At 40.7% G+C, this 23,759-nt stretch overlaps 2 protein-coding genes across 10 annotated transcripts in view; both read right to left on the reverse strand.

Annotated features, from left to right (window-relative positions):
• The window catches only part of LOC117080968 (membrane-spanning 4-domains subfamily A member 8-like), a 72,381-nt gene extending 58,858 nt beyond the window's left edge, over positions 1–13,523 (reverse strand). For 2 of the 6 annotated variants that reach the window (XR_004436029.1, XM_033206471.1), the window contains exons 1-4: positions 13,417–13,515; positions 8,654–8,702; positions 7,774–7,871; positions 6,657–6,800 (exon numbers count right to left, since the gene is read on the reverse strand). Coding sequence is in view for 4 of the 6 variants with exons in the window: in XM_033206471.1 (XP_033062362.1) it covers positions 6,657–6,800; positions 7,774–7,821 (192 nt within the window). In the remaining 2 variants the exon portion in view is untranslated. Of the gene's footprint in view, positions 1–6,656; positions 6,801–7,773; positions 7,872–8,653; positions 8,703–10,527; positions 10,807–13,416 lie in introns of those variants that run through there. The other 4 variants (XR_004436028.1, XM_033206474.1, XM_033206473.1 and 1 more) reach the window with 4 other exon arrangements.
• A 4,028-nt stretch (positions 13,524–17,551) lies between these two features.
• The window catches only part of LOC117080998 (membrane-spanning 4-domains subfamily A member 8-like), a 38,999-nt gene continuing 32,791 nt past the window's right edge, over positions 17,552–23,759 (reverse strand). For 3 of the 4 annotated variants that reach the window (XM_033206525.1, XM_033206523.1, XM_033206524.1), the window contains exons 5-7: positions 22,778–22,897; positions 20,325–20,442; positions 17,552–17,707 (exon numbers count right to left, since the gene is read on the reverse strand). In XM_033206525.1, the coding sequence (XP_033062416.1) occupies positions 20,332–20,442; positions 22,778–22,897 (231 nt within the window). In that variant the 3' untranslated portion in view covers positions 17,552–17,707; positions 20,325–20,331. Of the gene's footprint in view, positions 17,708–19,840; positions 20,022–20,324; positions 20,443–22,777; positions 22,898–23,759 lie in introns of those variants that run through there. The other variant, XM_033206526.1, reaches the window with a different exon arrangement.

The raw sequence follows: 23,759 nt of genomic DNA on the forward strand, positions 1-23,759 counted from the left end.
GAAACCCCACATGGGCCTTTGTCCAACCCCAAGTTAATCTCGACTCATTTCACCCGCTTAAAAGCTTGCCTTCTCTCACAACCCACTCTCTCACTGCCTGATTTCCAGCGTCCCTTCCAACTCTTTACAGATGAAAGGCAGAAAGTGGCAGTTGGTCTCTTAGCCCAGCCTGTCGGTAACACCCACCGTCCTGTGGCCTATCTATCCAAACAGCTAGACCCAACTGTACAAGGCTGGCAACCTTGTCTGCGTGCGCTAGCAGCAGCAGCCTGCCTGACCCAGGAAGCAAAAAAGCTCATTAGAGGCAGTAATCTGACAGTCTTCTCCACACACCGTCTTCAGGATCTCATCTCTCATAAAAGTATTAGCCACTTAACTCCATCCCGGCTCCAGCTTTTCCATGTCTTATTCATAGAAGACCCCACTGTTACTTTAGAAGTTTGCTCCTCTCTAAATCCAGCCACTTTACTGCCAGGCTCTCTTAAACCACTCCATACTAAACATTCTTGTCCTGAGGTTCTGGAGGCCCAGCCCCCCAGCCACCTACACTTGCATGACCAGCCCCTTCAGAATGCACAACTAACCCTATTTGTGGATGGCAGCTCCTTTATCAACCCTCAAGGAAACAGACAGGCAGGATATGCAGTAGTTACCTCTTCCACAGTTTTGGAGGCAAAACCCCTACCACAAGGGACCACATCACAGCAGGCAGAACTCACTGCACTAACCAAGGCACTCCTACTATCAAAAGGAAAAACAGTAAACATATACACAGATTCTAAATATGCTTTTCTAATCGCACACACTCATTCAGTTATCTGGAGAGAGAGAGGGTTTTTAACCACCGGCGGTACCCCTATTATTAACAAAAACCAAATACTCAAACTACTAGATGCACTGTCGGCACCTTCCAAGGTAGCCATTATACATTGTAAAGGGCACCAAACTTCATCTAACCTGGTAGCAGCCGGCAACAATTTCGCTGACATCACTGCCAAGTCAGCCGCCGGATTTTCCACCCCTAAGCCTCCTTCCGCCTGTTTTCTCTCCCCCCAGTATGCCCCTAATTACACTCAGGAAGAAAAGGCTAAGCTATTACAAAATCCAACAGCCAAACTAGCTACGGGTGACTGGATTTATATTAATAACAAACTAGTTATTCCTGAAACAACTCCATACCATTCTAACAGACATACATAATTCTTTACATATAGGACCCAAAGCCTTATATAATTTCCTAAATCCCCTCCTCCACTGTCCAACACTACAAAAACACTTACTTACAATCAACCAGCAGTGCTCTACCTGCCTAAAGGCAAATCCTCAAGGCGCATTGCGTAATCCCCATCCCAGCCATCAACTCAGAGGATACCAACCAGGTGAAGATTGGCAAATTGATTTCACACATATGCCAAAACATAAAAAATTCAAATACCTCTTAACCCTTGTGGACACCTTTTCCGGGTGGATCGAGGCCTACCCTACCACAGGAGAAACCGCTAACATTGTTGCCTCTATACTCACTGAACATATTATTCCTAGGTTTGGCCTCCCGGTCACTCTTCAATCTGATAATGGTCCAGCATTCATCTCTAAGGTAGTCCAACAGGTGGCAGCCCTCCTACACATCACCTGGAAACTCCACATCCCTTATAGGCCCCAGTCTTCTGGTAAGGTAGAAAAGGCTAACGGACTCATCAAACAGCAGCTCACCAAACTCTCAATCGAAACCCGGCAGTCGTGGGTAACTCTCCTTCCCTTAGCCCTGACCCAGCTGCGGGCAGCACCTCGAAGCCCAACAGGTCTCAGTCCATTCGAATTAGTCTACGGACGGCCCCTAACCCTCCAACAAATACCTTCCCTGCCAGCCCCTTTGGCGAACTACCTCCCATATCTCACTCTTCTCAGACAACTCCTAAGACAACACGCTGAGTTAGCACACCCTCCTCCAACAGACGCCTACAACCCACATCTCTCCCTCAGTCCTGGAGACCAAGTATACATAAAAGATATCCAAGCCAAAGACTTACAGCCCAGGTGGAAAGGCCCATACATTGTCCTCCTGTCTACACATACAGCCGCAAAACTCCTAGGACACACGCATTGGATTCATATCTCCCAGCTAAAGAGGGCCCCCACCGGGAACAATCAGTGGACATCAGTTCAACTTTCCCCCACTCGCCTCAAACTTACAAAACTTTCTTAACTAGTTCATGCTCCCTGACCCCTGGCGCTTAGCTCGCTTTCTCACCATCTTCTACATAAACCTATCAGACTTTCAATACATAACCCCAGACCCATATCTACCTCCAGACAATAGTCCAGAGCAGTGGTTCTCCCATCTCCTAACCTTCATTGAACATCTCCAGTGGCAAGGGACACTCCGTGACTACACGGAAAATGAAGTCTCATTTTATACTTATATTGCTGTTTCACTCATTCACTCAGACCTTTGCTAGTCCGCCTACTGTATGGCAATTTTTTTCTCATCACTGAAACTTGGCCACAAGACAGCCGAACACACTCAGTAGTACATAGCTCTGCCAGTTGCCTTCCTTAAGGCTATCAAACTTCTCTCCACACAATAGAGACCCCTTTCTCATGGCTCGCACTTATCTGCCAAAGGCTAGACTTAACCTACACTGTGAATATAACCAATCTCTCCCACTGCTTCCTCTGTGAGGCTTTAGAAGGCCCCCACCTAGTGGCAGCCCCCTGCCCATGGCCTTCAACACAACTGGTCAAACATCCCACAATTCACTTACACTCCAGGCGCCACTATACCAGAAATCCAAACTGCCCAATCCTTCCTTTCCGTTATTCAACTCCAAATTCATCCTGAGGTAATCATGCTCAGGCACCCAATGGAGGCCACACAGCCCCCATTGAAGGCTATTTCTCATCCAAACTGCCCAATCCTTCCTTTCCGTTATTCAACTCCAAATTCATCCTGAGGTAATCATACTCAGGCACCCAATGGAGGCCACACAGCCCCCATTGAAGGCTATTTCTCGTGCAACTGATCTCTCTCTAAAACTCTTAACCATACAGCCATTAACTGATCCCTCTATGTCCCCGTGTCCTTGGTCCCCAGTCTAACTTTATACAGCCAGGCAGAAGTAGCAGAGCTTTTCCAGCAACTTTCCATGCCACTACGCCACCCCCGTAAAAAAAAAAACGGGCTGTTTTCCTCCCTCTAGTTATTGGAATCAGCTGAAAGCCTGGCCTCCCTGCAGCGCCGAACTACCTCAATAGCCTAAGTAGCTGCCCAAAACAGGCGAGCCCTAGACTTGCTTACAGCTGAAAAAGGAGGCACTTGTCTCTTCCTTGGAGAAGAGTGCTGCTATTATGTTAGCAAGTCAGGCCTAGTAGACACTAACATTCAAACCCTCAATAAAATAAAAAACTGAGATACAAAACCTTAACACCCCAACCTTGCCAGGACCTTCCTTCTGGGTTTTGCCCATATTCCGACAAATGCTTCCATACCTCGTTCCTATACTAATACTGTGCCTTATTTTATTTTTCATCCGTGCGTCCAAATGCCAACCATGGGCCCCGACCTTAACGACGCCCCTTAACAGCAGGAAGTAGCCAGACAGACCACGGCGCCCCTTTATCACTATTACCAATAAAAGGTTGGACTGTTTGGATGAGCGGAGGCAAGATGGTGCACTTCCGGGTTCTTCATCCCCCCCCTCCAACTTTTCCCGCGCGCGCGCGAAAATGCAGCCGACGCCCGGGAAGGTGCAGACCAACTGGGCATGCGCCAGGTGACGTCAATCTGAAGAGACCAAGATTTACCTGGTCGCACCTGCGGAACGCCCCCGGACACGCCCGTGCCCCGCCTATCGCCCTCCCACTCCCAGAAAAGCCGCTGCGGACCAGTGCCACGCGCGGACTTCCCAGCTTCCCCACTGCGGTCGGGACTGCGGAACTCCGTCCGAGGGCAGCATGGAGAACTCTGTGGGCCTCAGTTGCCGGAGGCCAACAGACCTCTCCTTACCCACCTTCTTCCCCTGAAGCTAGGTGACCAAAATAAACTTGCAGTTTTGCTCCTACCCTTGCCTAGTCGCTGGTTCCTTTGCGCCCGCTCTGGTGGTCTTAGAAAAAACAAGTCATTACCTGGTGCATTTTCATCACAGTTTTTCTTAATTCTTTCCTTTTTTCTGACTTTAGAATAACCCTGAGACTATGTGCCTAGGCAATATCTTTTTGCAATGAATTTCTCAGGTGTTCCTTTGAGTTCTATATTGGATGTCTAGATCTCTAGCAAGGCTGGAGAAGTTTTCCTTGATTATTCCCTCAAATATGTTTTCCTTTAGATTTCTCTTCTTCCTTAAGAACACCAATTATTCTTAGGTTTGAAGATTTAACATAGTTCCAAACTTCTTAGAGGCTTTGTTCATTTTTTAAAATTCTTTTTCTTGTCTTTGATGGATTGGGTTAATTTGAAAGCCTTGTCTTTAAGCTCTGAAGTTCTTTCTTCTGCTTTTTCAATTCTATGGCAGAGACTTTCCAGTGCAGTTGCATTTCTCTGAGTGTGTCCTTGATTTCCAGAAGTTGTGATTGTTTTTTATTTATGCTATCTATTTCACTGAAGAAATTTCCTTTCATATTCTGTATCATGTTTTTTACTTCCTTAAGTGGAACTTCACCTTTCTCTGGTGCCTCCTTGATTAGCTTAATAGCTGATCTTCTGAATTATTTTTCTGGCAATTTGGATCTTTCATCTTGGTTTGGATCCATTGTTGGTGAACTGGTATGATCTTTTGGGGTTGTTAAAGAACTTTGTCTTGTCATATTACCAGAATTGTTTTTCTGGTTCCTTCTCATTTGGGTAGACTCTGTCAGAGGGAAGATGTGGGATTCAAGTGCTGATGTTCAGATTCTTGTGTCCCACGGGGTGCTCCCTTGATGTGGTTTTCTCTAGGAATGGGGCTTCCTAAGAGCCAAACTTTAGTGATTGTTTTTGCTCTTCTGGGTCTAGCCATCCAGCAGAACTACTGGGCTCCAGGCTGGTACTGGGGAGTGTCTGCAAAGAGTCCTGTGATGTGATCTGTCTTCAGATCTTGCAGCCATGGGTACCAGCACCTGCTTTGGTGGAGGTAGCAGGGGAGTGAAGTGGACTCTGTGAGGGTCCTTGGTTGTATTTTTGTTTAGTGCACCGGTTTTGTTTTGGTTGGTCTCCAGCCAGGAGGTGATACTTTCAAGAGTGTATCAGCGGTGGTCTTATAGGGAGGATGCAAACTTGCCCTAGGAACATGTGATAAAGTATGCAGTTTTTTCAGGCAGTGGGCAGGGTCATAGAGCTCCCAAGAGATTATGACCTTTATCTTTGGCTACCATGACAGGTAGAGAAAGACCATCAGGTGGGAGCAGGCATAAGAGTGTCTGAGTTCAGCCTCTTTTTGGGCAGGGTTTGCTGTGGCTGCTATGTGGGCTGGGGGCATGGTTCCCAATCTAATGGAGTTATATTCCCAGGGGGATTATGGCTGCCTCTGCTGAGTCATATAGGTCAGCAGAGAAGTAGGGGAAAGCTGGGAGTCACAGGCCTCACCTTGCTCTCATGCAGCCCACAGTCCTAAAGGCCAGTCTCACTTGGGAGGGTTTTGATTATTGATTCAATCTTTACTAATATTGTTCTGTTCAGATTTTCTGTTTCTTCAAGAATCAGTGTTGGTAGGTTATATGTTTCTAATCTTGGTCTATTGTATCCACTGCTGTAAGTGAGGCACTTAGAAGAAAGCCTGGTCTATAGTAAGTATTTAGTAAATTTTTGTTGAGTGAATGAACTAAAATATTTTTGGGAGATAGATATTACTGAGAAGTGTGTGGGAAAATGGAAGGAGGAATATTTTACGCTGTGCTGTAAGATATAATATAAATTCCTTAGAAATCTCTGTTGAGTCCGGGTGCGGTGGCTCACACCTGTAATCCCAGCACTTTGGGAGGCCGAGGTGAGTGGATCACAAGGTCAGGAGTTTGAGACCAGCCTGACCAACTTGGTGAAATCCCGTCTCTACTAAAAATAGAAAAAATTAACCAGGTGTGGTGGCATGCACCTGTAATCCCAGCTACTCAAGAGGCTAGGGAGGAGAATTGTTTGAACCCGGGAAGTGGATGTTGCAGCGAGCTGAGATTGCACCATTGCACTCCAGCCTGAGCAACAAAGTGAGACTCCATCTCAAAAAACAAAAAACAAACAAAAAAAGGAAATCCCTGTTGAATTCTTTCAAATTCCTCTTGGGCCAGTAATGCCCTGATCTCTCTTCTTCTTTGTGGAACTACTTTTAATAGTTCCTTCTATTGCCCCAGAAATGAAGTTCTGGCTCTCAGATTGCCTATATTATTGGGAAACCTGAGCTTTATAAGTAAGCTGAGCACTCATTAACCACTTACTATTTGTCGTTTGGAACCTTACCATTCTTTGACCCCCAATGTTTACTCAACTAAATAAACTCTTTGTATGAAACAATTTTATAAGTAAATTTACCACTTTAAAATATCTTCAAAGATACAAGACTGAATTCTTTGACAGCAAGGATTATACATTTTCACAGATGGCATCTCTAGCACATTGCTTGGCCATAGAAGCAGTCATTAAATATATTGAATGAATAAATAAATGCTCATCAGAAAAATAATTTACTCACAATTAAGAATGACAAAAATGGGAATCCTGATATCAAGCCTATAGGCAAGTAGATTGCTGAAAATGAAGCAGATTGATTAAGACATAAATATATCCAGATTTTTCCCAGAGCACAGTGGATCAGACCAATAATTATTTGAGCAGCCTATAAGAAAAGAATGTCAGAATCAATTATATGATACATATGTTTTAAGAGAGTTACAAATTAGGTGATGGAAAGGGAAGGGAGGGAGTATAGCTTCCATGTTTCTGAATCTCAGGAGTCTTTGCTACTATTCTTGATCAGCCCTCAAAATTATCCAAAAACTGGGGAGAAGCCAAGGTGACAGAAGAAGGTAGCAGCCATAAAAGTGCGTAGAACTGCTACATTTCGTTCACACAGAATTATGCATGAGGGTTTTTAGCAACTAGTAGATGTATGGTTGCTTTCAGGCAAATGAAGGTGTTCTAGTGGCTTGTTTATGGGCCAGGTCAGCAAAATACATGGATCCAGCTCCTTTCCCTGATGTGTTTTTTACCATACCTATCGATCAGTTAATACAAAAATGGTTTTCTTGTGATAGCAATTTTGATTTTTGACACCATGGGGTGGGAGGAACACTTGCAATCAGTCCTGCTGAATCCTCAGATTCTGGCCCCTGTGGTCTTAGGCACTTACTTGAACCATACAATCTCATAGTTTGGTTTTTGAGCTCACTCAAATCCCCAATAATTAGACTGTATTATGAAAAAATATGTAGCATACGAGGTTTGGTTGGGGAAAAAGAGTAGATAATGGTCCAAAATGTCAACTTCCTTGAGATAAATGTAGAGAAAGAGCATCGAGAGCATCATGCTATGAGATGACCAATGTCCACAAAGCCCTATGATCTAGGTTATCTCTTGACTATGACCCCGACCTTGTCTTCTCCTTTAGGACCCAGTCTCAGCTTTATTTCAAACTCTTTATAGATACACACAGACAAAGGGAAAATCACAGCAGTCGGATTGCTGGGACTCAGTTTATCAACTCTCTCCCGTTGGATAACTGAGATAGAGGAATTGATGTCTCTTTCCTTAAATATTTGGGATCTGCAACACCAAAATCATTTATCCACTCAAGTAGCACTGAATCTTACCCCCAACATTCTGATTTCTTCTTTCAACACAATGCGAGATGATGGCATGTTATCCAAAATATGGTGTAGACATTAGAAAGGATGAATGGAATCTATCTCTAAAGGCAACATAGAAAAAATAAACATAGTGATTTTAAAAACAGCGATCTCAAATAAGCACTTAAAAGTCGTTGAGAAACCTATCATTGTTGTCTTTAATGTTTAAATAATGAAACAGTTCCCTGAAATAGGTATTTAAAAGTGAATCAATTGATAAGCTCTCTTGGACATAGCTAACCTCTTGGCAATTCTAATTATCCTATTAGATTTTATACAGTTTTACCAATTGTAAATGACACCCTGTGGGTCCTTAGGATTCTAAGATGCAGACATCATAATTTAATGTGGCTTGTTTAAGCAAAATAGAACACGAGTGAGCTCACATAATCACTGGGAAGGGCAGGCTTATCAAACAATGCCCAGAGACAACTTGCTGATCTAAACTGAGAAGGAAGTGCTCTTACCATTTCCTGTCCCAGAACTCTGTTGTAGAACTGGCATCATGATAAAACCTTCCCTGTCTCCTGGGCCATCGTCTGTCCAATTGATGACTACTGTAGGGTCTCTTTTGTTGTTCTCCCCTAAATCAAACTTTAGTGCAAGAATATGTAATTGGCAGAACCTAGATCAAATGCCCGCACTTTGATTTCAAGGGAGGCAAGGGAATATCGTTTTTTTGGATTCCATTTTGGCAAAGGTAGCTTTTACAACTTAGTGACCAAAAAAAGGTTGGGAAGATGTTTGACACATGGCAGCCATGAATGTTTAAAAGATGGCAGCCATACATTATCTCTATGACTTTGCCATTGTGGACACCATTCTGGGTATGTGGCCAACTCACCTCAGTTTCATGCTTGTCATCTGTAGGAATTATTCCCTTATTGTATTAACTGGAAGAGAGGTGGGGAGTCTGTCTCAGGTTGGATCCATCAGTGTCACTTTCCCAGGAATTGTGTATTTAGAACTTAGATATTATAACGTTAGTCTGGGTTTGCCTCTAGATAAGATTATATACACTCTTGAAATGAAGAACATTAATGTGTTCTACCATATGAGCTGAGAAGACATCCAGAAAAATCAAAAATCAAAAATAGACCGAGAGAACTACTGGAGTTCCTAATAACTTTCAATTTCCTAGTTATAGTCCTTTTCTGAAACTGAGATGTCTTCCTGCCCTTGGAAAATACATGTGTCTTTGTTTTGCTTAAGCTAGCAAGAGCTGTTTTCTGTTACTTGCAGTCAAAGTATTTTTAAATTATTGCTTTGTCTTTCTTATAACTCTTGCCCTATGGCTTTGAGAATTTACTCTTTAGATTTTACAATATCTGATGGATCTTTGTTCTTTACCTAGTTTAGATTTTTTCTCAATATTTTGCCAATAGCCAACTCTGAAGTCTAATATCTTGGTTTCAAAATCTTTACTTATGTTATTTTTCTTTCTGATTTACATCAACCATTACTTCTTAAGGATCAGTTACCAAATAGATGTACCAATGACACATTAAACTGAGAAAATGGAGCATAGTATTGTGAAACAAGCAGATATAGACTTGAGTTCAAATCTTATCTAGATTGACTGCTAATTGTATAATTGGTACAACTACTTTTAGACTAATAACAGTTGTCTATATTAATTACTAATGTTAAGTTCTGCAGGGGCCATTGAAAATAATATGCTAAGAATAGATAAGGCTCAAGGACAGTATCTCTAGCTAGTTGCACTTTCAATGAACTCCAGTAGTCAAGGACAGTATCTCTAGTTGAACTTTTAATGAACTCTAGTAGGCGCCAAGAAGGCAGACAAATAAGAAAGAGCTTAGAGACAAGGAACTAAGTAGAAGGTTACATCTGGGTGCAGAAAGTTTGTTTTGCATTGTGTTGTTTTTGCTGACGTGGGATTTATGGAGTATGAATAAAGTGAGGCGGAGGCTCTAGGGGCGGCCGCCATGTTCTCTGTTTGTCTTTGTCTCTCGTGTCTGTTCATTCTCCACCACCCCCGGCACGGTCCCCAATAAAGTTCTACATAATATTTCAGAGAATTAGTTTTCTATTCCCACGGAGTTGTTTTGGGGAGCAAATAATAGGAACTGGCACAAAGTCAAATGCCAATAATGCTTTTTTCCTGTTTCCCTTCAACCTCTCTCCAGTTACTTGTATCAGATTCCCGATTCCCCTATAGTTTTGGACATTACTTTTGGTTTCTTTTCCAGATTGTATTAGAAACAACCTCACTGGTTATTTGTGAGCGGCAAACCACTCAGGTGCCGAGGCAAGAGACTGAAGGCACAAGCTGTTCCAGTATAATCAACAAAATACTTAAAATAAGAATAGTTATATTAGACATAGAATATAGATATGATTATCTATGAATATTCCTAATCATTAGTTTATAGCATTATTCTTTATTCTAATATCATAATAATATTTGTTCTACAATTATAACCTAGGAAAAACCAGGCTATACAGCGACAGGAGCTGAAGGTACACGGTGAGAAGTGACCAGCAGTGTGAGCCCTCTGTCATGCCCGAATAGGGCCACTAGAGGGCTCCCTGGTCTAGCGGTAATGCCAGTGCCTGGGCAGGCAGGCACCCATGACTTAGCAGACCTTGATCTAGAGGTAGCGCCAGTGCCTCTGAAGGCACCCGTTACTTAGCAGACCAGGAAAGGGAGCCTCCCTTTCCCCGGGGGAGTTAGAGAAGACTCTGCTCCACCACCTCTTGTGGAAGGCCCGCCCGCATCATCAGTCAGGCCCGCCCGCCGCCATGCGGAGGCCTAACCGTCTCCCTGTGATGCTGTGCTTTAGCCGTCACGCTCCTGGTCCACTTTCATGTTCCGCCCTGTACACCTGGCTCCGCCTTCTAGATAGCAGTAGCAGAATTAGTGGAAGTATTAAAGTCTTTGATCTTTCTGAGAAGCGCATAGAAGAAATAATGACGTAAGCTGTCCCCTCTCTCTCTGCCTTGGCTGCCTAAAAGGGAAAGGCCCCCTGTCTGGTGGACACGACTCACGTGACCTTATCAATCACTGGAGATGACTCACACTCCTTACCCTGCCCCTTTTGCCTTGTATACAGTAACTAGCAGCGCGGTCAGGCATTCGGGGCCACTACCAGTCTCCGCGCCTTGGTCGTAGTGGTCCCCGGGGCCCAGCTGTCTTTTCTTCTATCTCTTTGTCTTGTGTCTTTATTTCTACAATCTCTTGTCTCCGCACACGAAGAGAAAAACCCACAGCCCTGTGGGGCTGGACCCTACTGTTATTTCACACCATTCCTTTGAATTATTCCCTTGAGTTACAATTTGCTTCAAAGTAGCAAAATATGAAACAATTCAATCACCACAGCAAAGGAACCTAAAAGCTTAAATCCAGCCTCTATAATATGACCACAGTGGCATTTCCAAAACAGAAATCACGTGTAGAAATCACTTGCTTAAATCATTCTACCACAAAGATACATGCACTTGTATGTTCATTGCCATGCTATTCACAACGGCAAAGACATGGAATCAACCTAAATACCCATCAAAGGTGGACTAGATAAAGAAAATGTGACACATACGCACTGTGGAATACTACACGGCCATGAAAAAGAACAAAATCATGTCCTTTGCAGCAACATGAATGGAGCTGGAAGTCATTATCCTAAGTAAATTAATGCAGGAACAGAAAACCAAATACTGCATGTTCTTACTTATGTGAGCTAAACATTGAGTACACATGAACATGAAGAAGGGAACAGTAGACACTAGGCCCTATGTGATGGTGGATGGTGGGAGGAGGTGAAGATAGGAAATCTACCTATTACGCTGGGAGCAGTGGGTCACTCCTGTAATCCAAGCACTTTGGGCGACCAAGGCAGGCAAACCACGAGGACAGGAGTTCAAGACCAGCTTGGCCAACATGGTGAAACCCTGTCTCTACTAAAAATACAAAAAATTAGTTGGGCATGGTGACAGGTACCTATAATCCCAGCACTTGGGAAGCTGAGGCCAGAGAATCGTTTGAACCTGGGAGGCGAAGGTTGTAGTGAGCTGAGATTGCGCCACTGCACTCCAGCTGGGGTGACAGTGTCTCAAAAAAAAAAAAGAAATCTACCTTTCAAGTACTACAAGTATTATGCTTATTAGCTGGGTAATAAAATGATCTGTACACTAAACCCCGATGACATGCAGTTTATCCATGTAACAAACCTGGACATGTAGCCCCTTGAACTCAAAAGTTGGAAAAAAAAGTCTTTCAATGACTCCTCGTTCTCTTCAGGTCACAGTACATATTTCTTTGTGTGGCACATTGGAGCCAGGTATATCTGGCCTACACTTCTTTTTCCCACACAGCACTCCATCCATTCCTGACCGCTGACATTTCCACTACTGTGTAATATTTAAGCACCTTATGGTTTTTAAGTGCCTTCCTAAATACATCATTGCTGCTGCAAAATCTCACAGTGTCACAGCATCTGGCTCTAGCAATGAGTTTGCACATTGTTGGAATACAATAATTGCTGGGAGAATCCTTTCTACCCATTTTGGGCATCTTGTCCCTTGGGTTTTGCACTAGAGGTTATATAAACAGAAACTCATATTTTGGATGATAAGAAAGGTTGATTTCCAAGAACAGTGATTTAAGAGTTTCCCTGATTGTGTACTCCCTTTCCCGGCTGATGCGTTCCCAGGAAATGCATGACGCGTTACCACATTAGGTATAGATGGGTAGATTTGTTTATGCCAGTTGTGAAACATGTCTGGGAAGTTCAGCCTTAGAGCATAGGTTCTCTGGCATTTATTGAATTAGTGTTGGGCAGCCTTGGAAGGTTACCCCAAAGACACATACTGTCTTTCTCCATAGCAGATGAACCCAAGGAGATAGAACAGACTTGACTGAGACATGCGGCAGGTACTAAACAGTCTTGAGAAAACAAACTTCGGTTTCAATGTTAAGGATCACATTGAATTTATACGTGCAGACAATATGAATTTCAGGAGGTGATTCTCAGAAGAGCCACTTTTCACACGAGGACTCTGTGGCCTGCTCCAGAGGAGCAGCAGCGGAATCTACTTATACCAGAATCCTGATGAACGGTTCTCCCTCCTAAAGCTTTGTAGGCCAGCCAGGAAAGGGAATACACAATCAGGGAGACTCTTGAGTCACTGTTCTTGGAAATCCACCATTCCTATCATCCAAAATATGAGTTTCTGTTTATATAATCTCTAGTGCAAAACCCAAGGCACATCTCCTAAGCTAAAAAGGATATAGAAATACAGTAAAAGATGGAAAGTAAGAGTCATTCTTGGCACAACCATGACCCTGGGATCCCCAGTTCACTACACTGTCTCCATATTTTCCTCCTGTCAATTAGCCAATTTATTTTTACATGAGAGGATGCTGGGTGTGTCAAACAGGTCACTTACTGAAAACACATATTGGAAGAAAAGATATTGAAAGAAATACGTGAAAAGTGCCACAATGTATTAATTGAGGCTCTTTCCAAGTGGAAGTGGTTTGAAAAACATTATGACTATGGGGTGGTGGGGAACACCCGACCCTCAGCAGGTGCTAGTTTTATTCCCAGCGCCAGTGAAAATCCGACCAGGGATCCCTCCACTCACGCCTGGGCCCAGCGAGTGTGATCTGGCATTCAACTTCCTCAGTGCGGGGCCTGGCAGCCCCGGGGGGCCGGTGGGTGCTTCCTTGGTGGCGCCCCTCACCTCGCCTCGCGGGGTTCCAACGTCCAAGAGCGCGGCTGTGCCAGAGACCCGCGCGGACACCTGAGGCGCAGTGGGGCTCCTGTGGCTCCGCGGAGCCTGCAGGTTCCCAAGACGAGGGTGGGGTAGGGGCTGACGAAGATGCCCCCCTTTCCTGGCTGTGTGGGCTTTATCCTCTGTCCTTGGGCCTGGGACGCCCGGGGGGAAGAGGCTGTGCATGATGTGTCGACGGGCTGATCACGTGGCGGCCCCACTGCTAACCCCAGACACACCCCCGCTTAGAAGCAGCAACATTGTCAGAAGCTCCTTGCCGCTAAGAATCTTGCTGCAAAATGTGGTGGATACAGCACTGCACTTAACTCCTTCGGTCCTCAGTGTATTCTTTGGTAGAGTGGAGATGATACCCGCTTAGGTACCTCATATGCTCATGCTGCAGAACTTTGAAAACCAAAGATGGTTTACAAATATATTCCACTGCGATTACAAACATATGCCACTGCGATAAGCAGGGTGCATATATGTCCTTCATGCTCAACCTGACAGGTTAAGTTGTATTCTCAGTGTTTAACAACTATCCTCAACACATAGTAGGAACAGATGAATGATCGCAAGGTTTTGTCTAACATATTAAAGTGTTAGCATCGCTGGCTAATTATGAGTAATAGATGACAGTCATGTTTGTTGGACTCTTTTATCTTTGGCGTTTTTATGATAAATTACTTCAGCAAATTTCCACTTGGTGCCAGTATGTGCTAGGCATTGTTCACAAGGCTGGGGATACAGCAGTGAATAAAACAGATGAAATTCTAATAAGAATAAGGAAGCTAATAATAAATAAGATTCATAAGGAAAATTTATAGCATGTTAAGAATAATGAGCGCTAAGGAGAATAATAAAGTATGAAAGGGAGGTGGGGTCAATGGAAATGTAAATGAGGGGAGTCAGGAAAGTCCTCATTATAAAAAAACTTGCACACAAATGTTCATAGGAGCATTCTTATATATTCCTAATAGCCAAAAATGAAAACAACCCAAATCCCTATCAACTAATGAATGAACAAATAATATTTGGTATATCCATATAATGTATTATTTGACAATGAAACACAACAAAGTTCTAGTTTATGCTACAGCATGAATAAGCCTTGAAATCATTATGGTAAGTGAAAGAAGCAAGTCACAAAGACATTCATATAAAATAGCCCCGGTTGGCAAATCCACAGAGACAAAAAGTAGACCAGTGGTTTGCTAATACTGAGGTAAGTGGTGGAGAATAAGAATTACTCTTAATGGGTTTGGGTCCAAAATTAGGTGGTGTTATTTACACAACTCTGTGAATATACTAAAAGCCACTAAACTATACACTTTAGATGGACAAATTTTATAATATTTGAATTATATCTCAATGAAACTGTTATAAAAATGAAAGGCAAGATGTATGTTTTATCTCTTTACTTATGAAATTTTGAAATAATGAACACCCTACAAGGGTGACTATGATTCTTTTTCTTTTTTTATGGGGGAGGGAGAGATTGGTCTTTTACATTTTTATGTATTTGCTTTGTTGACCAGTGCGTGATCCATATAGAGTCACTGACTTCCTTTCCCTAGAATATAAGCTCCCTGAAGGCAGGATCTTGTCTCTTTTGTTTAAATCTGTTCCCAGAAGCAAGCATTATGCCTGGTGCAAAGTAAATTGTCAAAAAGTAGTTTATGATGAATGTATGGATGAATGGAGGAGCTACCCTATATTTACATTAACAGCTCATTCTTTCCAGTATCTCAATGGTGATATCCTGCTCTGTGATAAAAAACAAATATCTTTCAGATCTGACATGGCATCCCTATCTAGAGCTATTCTTTGTGTTAAACTAGCTCAGGCTCTAAAGCTGGGACCTTGTTCAAGGATGCATGTGAATGGAGTTAAAGATTGGTGCTGCATTTGCACCTGATCTCCACTTGCAGGGCAGACTTCCTTGGTGCTGGGTTGATCAGTTAGGAGGAAGGGGCCTCAATTTCTAATTGTACTGTTCAGAGGGGACTCACTGTCTATTTCATTTTCCCAGAGGAGCTGTTATTGAGCAGTCTGTCCTTTTGAACAGGGCACTTCTGTCTAGTTTGCACAATGGCATCTTACGTGTTAGTAGCCCCTTTTCAGATTAGTGCCCCCCGATCTCTACATTTCTTTCAAAATTTCTGGCATCATATCCTTCCTCTTTCAGCCTGGATCCCACAGATCCAACTAATTATCTTCTTATTAAAACCCACAAATGCAAGTTTACCACCTTGTAATGACACCTTTTCTATGTAGGATATTTTAGGGAAACTCACAATGGCATGGATAGACACCCAACAAAGATGTCATTTGAAAGTCCAGTGTCTTCATCTGTGCTTCTAATTAAATCGTTGAGTGTAATTTGGCCAATTTTTCCTCTGATTCCTGGCAACTCTTAATCCAAACAAGTACTTTATTCGTTACCACCCCTCACTCCTAAATGATTTCCTTGTCAATATTTTCAAAGGAAAGACAAAGGCTCTCATGTTCTTTCTTATCCTCCTCATATGGAGAAATGGATAAAGAACATTTACATTAAAGCTATTGATTCGCTATTTTCTTACTTGATCAGAATTAGGTATCTTTCCTGTGTTCTAAAGTGTAATCTGTTCCTGTGCTACCAATCTCATTTCCTTCAAAGGGCTTATAAACCTTAATCCATCAATTATCTCTTTCTCCCCAGTATATTCAAATATTACTCCCTGCTTCATATTTCTTCTCAACCCATACATTTATACAAGTCTCTCTCACAGTTGTGGTTTCTAGTTCATGAAGGTAGACCAAACAGATCCTACATATTCCTCATATGAACTCCAATTCCAAGGAGCACTCCTACAAAAAATATTCCATTGCCACATTGAAAAATAAGAAGCAACTCTCTTGGTGAGCCAGAATCTGTGAATTCCTGAGAGACCAAAAGTATGCAGACTAGACTGAAGAACAAGTACACAATAATAAAGGACCTGCAACAGAAGACAGTTCTAAATGGTGGAAATTTCTGCATTTCATAAACCAATGGCATATACATAAATAACACAGATACTCTAGTCTTGAATTTATATCCCCCCAAATTACTTAAGGGGCAAGATGGGGGGACCCAGTTGCCCATTCCTGGGACAGCGAATGTATAAATGTGCTGGGTACATGGCACAGACTTTTAGGCAGCATTTAAAATCAACTGATAGAGGTACTGATAGCAATATGGATAGATCTTTAAAACTTACTGTTGGGAGGAGCAAAATTTGTGCATGTAATTTATCAGTGTGTATGATCTTCGTGGATTCCAAATACATTCCCACAATAGAATGCCATACATTTTTGGGGAGATATTGACAAATAAAATAGCCATGTTTTATAAAGTGGAACAATTGCTCATGGAGGGAGGGAAGGGGGAGTGGAGTATGGACATCAAAGAAAATTTTAAAAATAAGAAGCATCCTTATAGACACAACAAGACATTTCTAAGATAATTTACTTAAAATTTGAGTGTGATAAGCCACAGTGTAAAATTATAGGCAAAAATACGTAACGTTTTGGGAGCTGGACTTTCTAGACAAATCCAGTAGCTATTAATTCATGTAGTCTCAATAACATAAAGATATGGCTAATTGTAATATACCTTCTTCACTGTATGTAAGCTATGCCTGTTTTAATAATATCCAGTGAGAAAGAAATAATTAGAAATAGTATTTAGAGCTAATCAGCAAAGAAGCCTTCACAAGCAATGGGATTATTTATCATTTATATGAAGTCTCCTTCTCATAATGAAATAATTTTCTCGAGTTAGCATTTATTACATCATTATCAATTTAAGGTATAGATTCTACTCTAGAAACATGTGCCCATTCATAGAATTTCTCTGATATGGAAGAATCTCTTAACTCAGGCTGACCATATTCAAACCGAGACAAATTCATGCACAGTTCCCCACATAGACAAAAATAACCACATTCATCAATTTTAATTTTTATTAATGAAATAGGGGAAAGAGAATACTGAGATGGATTTAATGAAATTACATTTTCCAAGAAGCCTCTTGAACAGAATGAAGTTCTTCATTTGTCACTAAACTTTCGTCCTTGACTGAGCTCACCGATGATTTCTTTAATATGTAGAAAAAAGATCTCCTTCTGCCATGAACCTGAGGTTAAGTTAGATATCAGTACATTGATCATTAATACACTCTAAAATAAAGAACTATAAAATTTGGGGTAGAATTTTGGAAATAATTCTAATAGAAGTATTCTCATCATTGAGATTTTTATTTTATTTATTTATTTTTTAGAGATGAGGTCTCTATCTGTCACCCAGCCTGGAGTGCAGTGGCACTATCATCGCTCACTGTAACCCTGAATTCCTGGGCTCAAGCCCTCCTTTCACCTTCCCCTCCTAACTAGCTATAGGACTGCAGGTATGTGCCACCACTCCTGGGTAATTTTTTCTATTTTATTTTATTTTATTTGAGATGGGGTCTCACTGTGTTGCCCAGGTTGGTCTCGAAATCCTGAGCTCAAGCAATTCTCCTGCCTTAGCCTCTCAAAGTGCTGGAATTATGGGTGTGAACCACCCCACCAGGCGAGATTTTTAAATTAAACCACATGCTTTTGATACTTTTTAGTTTCTTTCTTTGTCCTCTCTCCCTTTCTCCCTGGTTTCCATCCTCCCTTCTTTTTTGTTTCTATAGATTGAAAGCCAAAGACAGTGCCATATGACAAGACAGTCCCCAAGACAATGACCGATCATAAAGGACATATTGTTTTCTACTCATACTTGATTGCATTATTAAGCATAGCATTGAATACCTATCAGTTTAAATTCTATTTAGTTGGAGTAGAAATCTATATGTTCTTATATACCCAATCCATGTTTGTTCTCTTTTCACTTTATTCAGAGAAGAATTAAGAATAAGACCTGTGTGTGTGTGTGTGTGTGTGTGTGTGTGGTGTGTTTTTGTTTACTTTGCTTTTAGGTAGAGCCATATTTTTTTGAGATTTTGAGTTTGAATACCTTTAGATGGAACTTCAGCTCCCCATTTTAATACCTTACTTAGAGAAAATTCATTGAAAGGCAGTCAGTGATCCAGATAACAGGTTTTCAATACCCTAATTCAATACCCTAATTATAGCTAATTCACATGTTTTGAAAAGCAAATGACTTTTGCAGTACAAATGAAGATGTAGCCTCTGAGTGTCAAGAGAAAGTGGGAAATACCAGAAAAGAAATCTATATGATAAATTCCTCTCCCTCCTAATTCATTTTATCAGGTTAATTCAAAATAGAGATTCCTAAACAAAGCTATTTGTAAATTAAGATAGTAAACTTTAACAAGGCATCTATATGGAATGATAAGTAAATTGGTGAGGCTGGAGCACAGCGTTTATGGGAGTGAGTGGTAGGAAATGAAGTCAGGAAAGTAGATTGGGCTAATTTATTGCAGAAATGAATGTTGTGCTAGAATATCAGGCTTTCATGTGGTGAGTATTGCCTGTTTAAACTTTCATCTGGGGAGATGAAGAAACAGAGGGCAGAATTGAAGTACATTTAGGGGATCATATAAAAAGGATTCTCAGACAGTTTCAATTTGAGAGTATTTCTCAGCTCCCTGGCCAGGGCAGCCAAGTAGATGGTGGTGCTCTTAAATGGAAAAGACAAGGTAATCACTTGTGGGTGAGATGATTAGTTCAGTTTTAGATATATTTTATTTGAGGTACTTTGGAATCATTTGAAGTTGGCAAAATGAGCCTAGAGCTCAGTAGAAAGGTCTAGGGTGGAGATTCAACATTTGGATTATTATCAATTTATAGATGGTATACATCTACCAAGCTGTAGGTATATATGGTGTTGCCTATAAAAAAGCTATAGAGGTACAGTTGGAAAAGTCAAGGCACAGAATAGCAACCTGAAGAGATTAAGACCTAGGTAAGAAGGCAGGTCAAAGGGTCAAACAGATGAGATTAGAAAGTGGTACAATGGGGAGGAAGCTGAAATTTCCTAAACCTTTCTACACGTGTGGTCTAGGATATATGGACAACTCATTTTCTTCTTTGTGTTAACTTTGGTCTCCTTCTCAGTTGTTTTTATGATCTCACAGATCCCTAAGCCTCAGCCTGTTGATTGGGTACTGGGGAAAAAGGGTGGGAATATCTTTCACTGAAGTTCTCTGATTTAGTGAGACTGAGGTCAAATGGAGGTTAAGTTTTCCTTTAGACATAAAGTAGTTGGAATGGAGAAAGTAGGAAAATAGCTTTATTGAAAAAAGGTTTTTACCATCTTTTTCAACTTCTCCATTACTCTCACATCTTGGTTTCTGAAGACACTAAATTTCTACACTTAGATAGTCGACTTGTTCTCCCAAATTTTGAGAAATAAAGGCTTCAGACTTCAGTAGTCCCTTAGTCCCATATCCCCGTGCCTGGTAACAACTTCTACAAAGCTTTTTGTTTCCAGGATAATATCTGTTGAATTAAACAGACCTGAGCCAGAAAATCACATGTCTTCTACCTTATTCTCTCATATGGTGTGGACATAAAAGTATCCTGTAATGCAAAACACTTTTATAAAAGGGAAGATTATTCAGCTGTGGAGGGACCCATTTAAGTACACGACAGTTAGTGCCGAGTGTTCTCAGTTATCTACAATCAGAGCTTAGTGGTGGTGTTGTTTATACTTAATTCATATCAAAACCTTAGTTATTCAAATAGTGTTCATAACAGAAGACAACATCCTCTGATTTACTAAGGGAGAAATGGGATACTCACTGCATCTTTATCTTCCTGTATGTTTTGCTTGGAATGCCCAGTGGATGACTATACTTGTGACAAACAACTCCAAGATGGTTAATATGAACAGATATTCCAAAAGGAGTTTACCAGTTTTCTGTACCCAAAAAGAAAATGTACATTCCTTACAGATCTTTCTGTGTGAATGCTTTAGAATTGATAAAGGTATCTTAAAATTGAAGAAGAAAAACAGAAGAGAAAAACGACCCACCATATCCTCCACCCTCAACAAGAGAATTTTAAATATTTTTTAATCGTAATTACAACTGATAATTATTGAGGATAATGATTAACTGATACATTTCTGCCAAATGGATGATGAGAATCATTGATTGTGTTTTCTTGTTTATTATTGTGGATAATAACAGGAAATTTTCACTGAGGCCAATAAATCTCTGGGGAAGATGGAATTGTGACACCCTTGAGGTTTAGTGTTGTAGAACTTACTTAATAGAGAAACATATACAAATCTGCCCTGTTGATAGGAAAGGATGCTACAGAGAAACAATGAAAGAAAAGAATGTTTGGACTTGTCACCTGGACTCAACACAAGGGCTTATGTGGCCTGGGGGTAGGAATTTCCTCCTGGGATTGTACCTTTGTCTATAAGCCCCAATAGATCCGTATCCTGACAGGATAGCTGGGTTGGAAACAATAATACAGAATCTGTAATATTGGGATCCCAAGCCTCTTCAGTACTCAACGCACTTTTATGACAAGGTCACCACGGGCTACTCAGATCAGTGTTAAATAATGACATCATTTAGTAGTAACTGAACCATGGCAGCGGAAATTAAGGGCACGCTGGTGGACTGATGAGATACTCCATGACTCTGTTAACTAAGGGTTTGGAGTCAATATTGAACCTTTGGATCCCAGTGGTTTTGAATAACTTGAGAGGGTCAACAGGGAGGGGTCCTCAGAAGGAAGATTCTGGATTTCCTACTAATATGAATATTGATAGTTTAAGAGGTAAATTAGAAAAATGAAAGAGTTAAGGTCATAATTAAAGATCAATCCAATAAAATGAGCCATTCTTGTTATACAAATATAATCTTAAGCAACATCTTTATGTTTCTATTTATTTAAGATACCACTTTATGGTATCCATCAGGGTATGTGTCATAAAATATTAGCATTCTCTGCAGCAGCCAAATGATTCTTTGATGTGCCACTGAATTGATTTTTGTAAAAGCTCAATTTTGTGGGGTAAGATAATTTAGAATTTAAAACCATTCTGCATTAGAAAAAATGTTCTGTAAGTGACTAGCCATGTGACTCTGAGCAAGTAGTTTAAAATTTCTAAACTCATTTCTTTATTGAATCAGAGACATAAATGGTCCCCTAAGGAGGTTTACAGTTGCACTCACTGTAAAATCACTTTCAAAGCTACATAGAAATAAGAAAAATCCAGCAAAATGCAAACTGGTGTATTCTTTGCAACTAGATAATTAACCAAGAGTTTTGGATGTTGAAGTAAGGAGAGTTTACTTAATGAGTTAGGAATTTAAATATAGGCAATATCTAATGGGTTCAATTCAGAAAAGTTGATTTCTAAGTATTGGTAAAAGTCCCCACTATTTTGCCCTTCATCAAGCCCTGGGCAGATGGGATAGAGCAGAAGGACAGAAATCCTAGAGAAGACTTTGGCCCTTACGCTTCAATTTCTACACAACTTGCTTAGCACTGACTTCCACCTTCTTGCCCTCCTAGCCCCTTCTCTATACACCAACAAATGTGTATGGATAAATGCACATATGTCCACAGTTCCACATGAATGGGAACATAGATATACACAGATACTGAAATGCAAATGTGAACACACTTAGACTCCCACAGACCTGCTGAACAACTGACAGACTCAAAGCAGGCAGTGCAAAAATGTCCCATGAACGATATAGAACTGAGTACTCATGCATTCAAAATGAATACGTGTACAGAGTTCAGCTTTATTCTTTTTATAAACTACAGCCCTGACTTGAACATAAACCCCTGGGTATCACAGGTACATGAGTATGCCAGTTCCTTCTTGGAAGACCAAGTCTTGCTATAACAAACTTGATCTTTTAAGGCCTGGGAGAACTGACCTCAGAGATGCAGGAACCTGGAATGAACTGGGCTGCCCATCATAAAAATATCATGGCTATCATGTGGGTCCAGAATTGAATGTAATACTTAGTCACTCAAAATGCATCTATTAATATTTATAATATCTTTCATTTATTTACTTGAGGCTTTGGGTGGTCTTGGGTTTAGAAATATAACTCGTAGTTTGATTCACATTTTTAATAGATGCATATACCATGAGGTAAACTAACGGTGAGGGTTACTTCCATGACTTGCATTGTACTTAAGTACTCTGATCACTTAGTAAATATTTAACACATAATTCTAAAATTGTGATGAGATTCTCACAGAAACCTGGTACTTACATGTGGCCAAAGAGGATTTTTTAAACTTTTACTATATTTTATAAACTCAATTGATAGTAAAAGCAGACCAATCACTGAAATACAGGCACTTATGATGTTTACTACTAAAGCGTAAGACACCTGCAATAGAGAAAAATAATCATTTGGTCATTGGAAATTATCCATATGCATCATTGACAAGTATATTAAAGTAAAACATTGTTTTTAAAAGTAAAAGGTTTATATAAATGTTGATCTTTTCAGCATAGTAGGATCATTACAAAGACAGTCAGAACTGCAGATTTGTCGGGATCCCAATAGGAATAAACCATTCTGGAGATGATACAATTTTTGATATAATAAACAAGTTTATTTCTTCACTGACCATTTATTGAATGCCTATTCTATACCCTGTAATCTATGCTCTGCATTAGTAGATAAAAAGACAGAAAAGAAATGGTCTCTGCGCTCAAGGAATTTTCAGGCTATTGAGGAAGACAAAGAAGTGCATGTTAAATGTGAATAGAATGTAAAAAAAATTGTTAATAATGTAGGCAAATTCATAGTGCCATACAGTTTCAGAATATCAGAGAGCTAACATTTCAGGAGTTTGTTATGGTTCATTTTGGAGTGGAAGAAGGAGAGCTGTAGAAAATTTTGTTGGAAGGATAGGTGCTATCTAGCTAGATATTTAGGATTTTATCTTGAAGATGGTAGAGAACGGCATGCATACGTATAATGTTGCTGCATAATTGCACTTCGTCCATGTATAGGATCAGAGAGGTGACATGACATTAAGAAGATCCTTATTTATTATATTTATTTCTTTGTCTACCTTTGAATATCTATATCTATATCTATGTCTCTCCTGTACAAACTAGATAATACCATTCTGGATATAGAAATCGGCAAATATTTCATGACAAAGACACCAAAAGCAATTGCAACAAAAACAAAAATTGAAAAGTGGGATCTAATTAAACCAAGCAACTTCTGCGCACAG

Source organism: Trachypithecus francoisi, unplaced genomic scaffold (assembly GCF_009764315.1).
Source record: "Trachypithecus francoisi isolate TF-2019V2 unplaced genomic scaffold, Tfra_2.0 Lachesis_group8, whole genome shotgun sequence".
Taxonomy (NCBI): Eukaryota; Metazoa; Chordata; class Mammalia; order Primates; family Cercopithecidae; genus Trachypithecus; species Trachypithecus francoisi.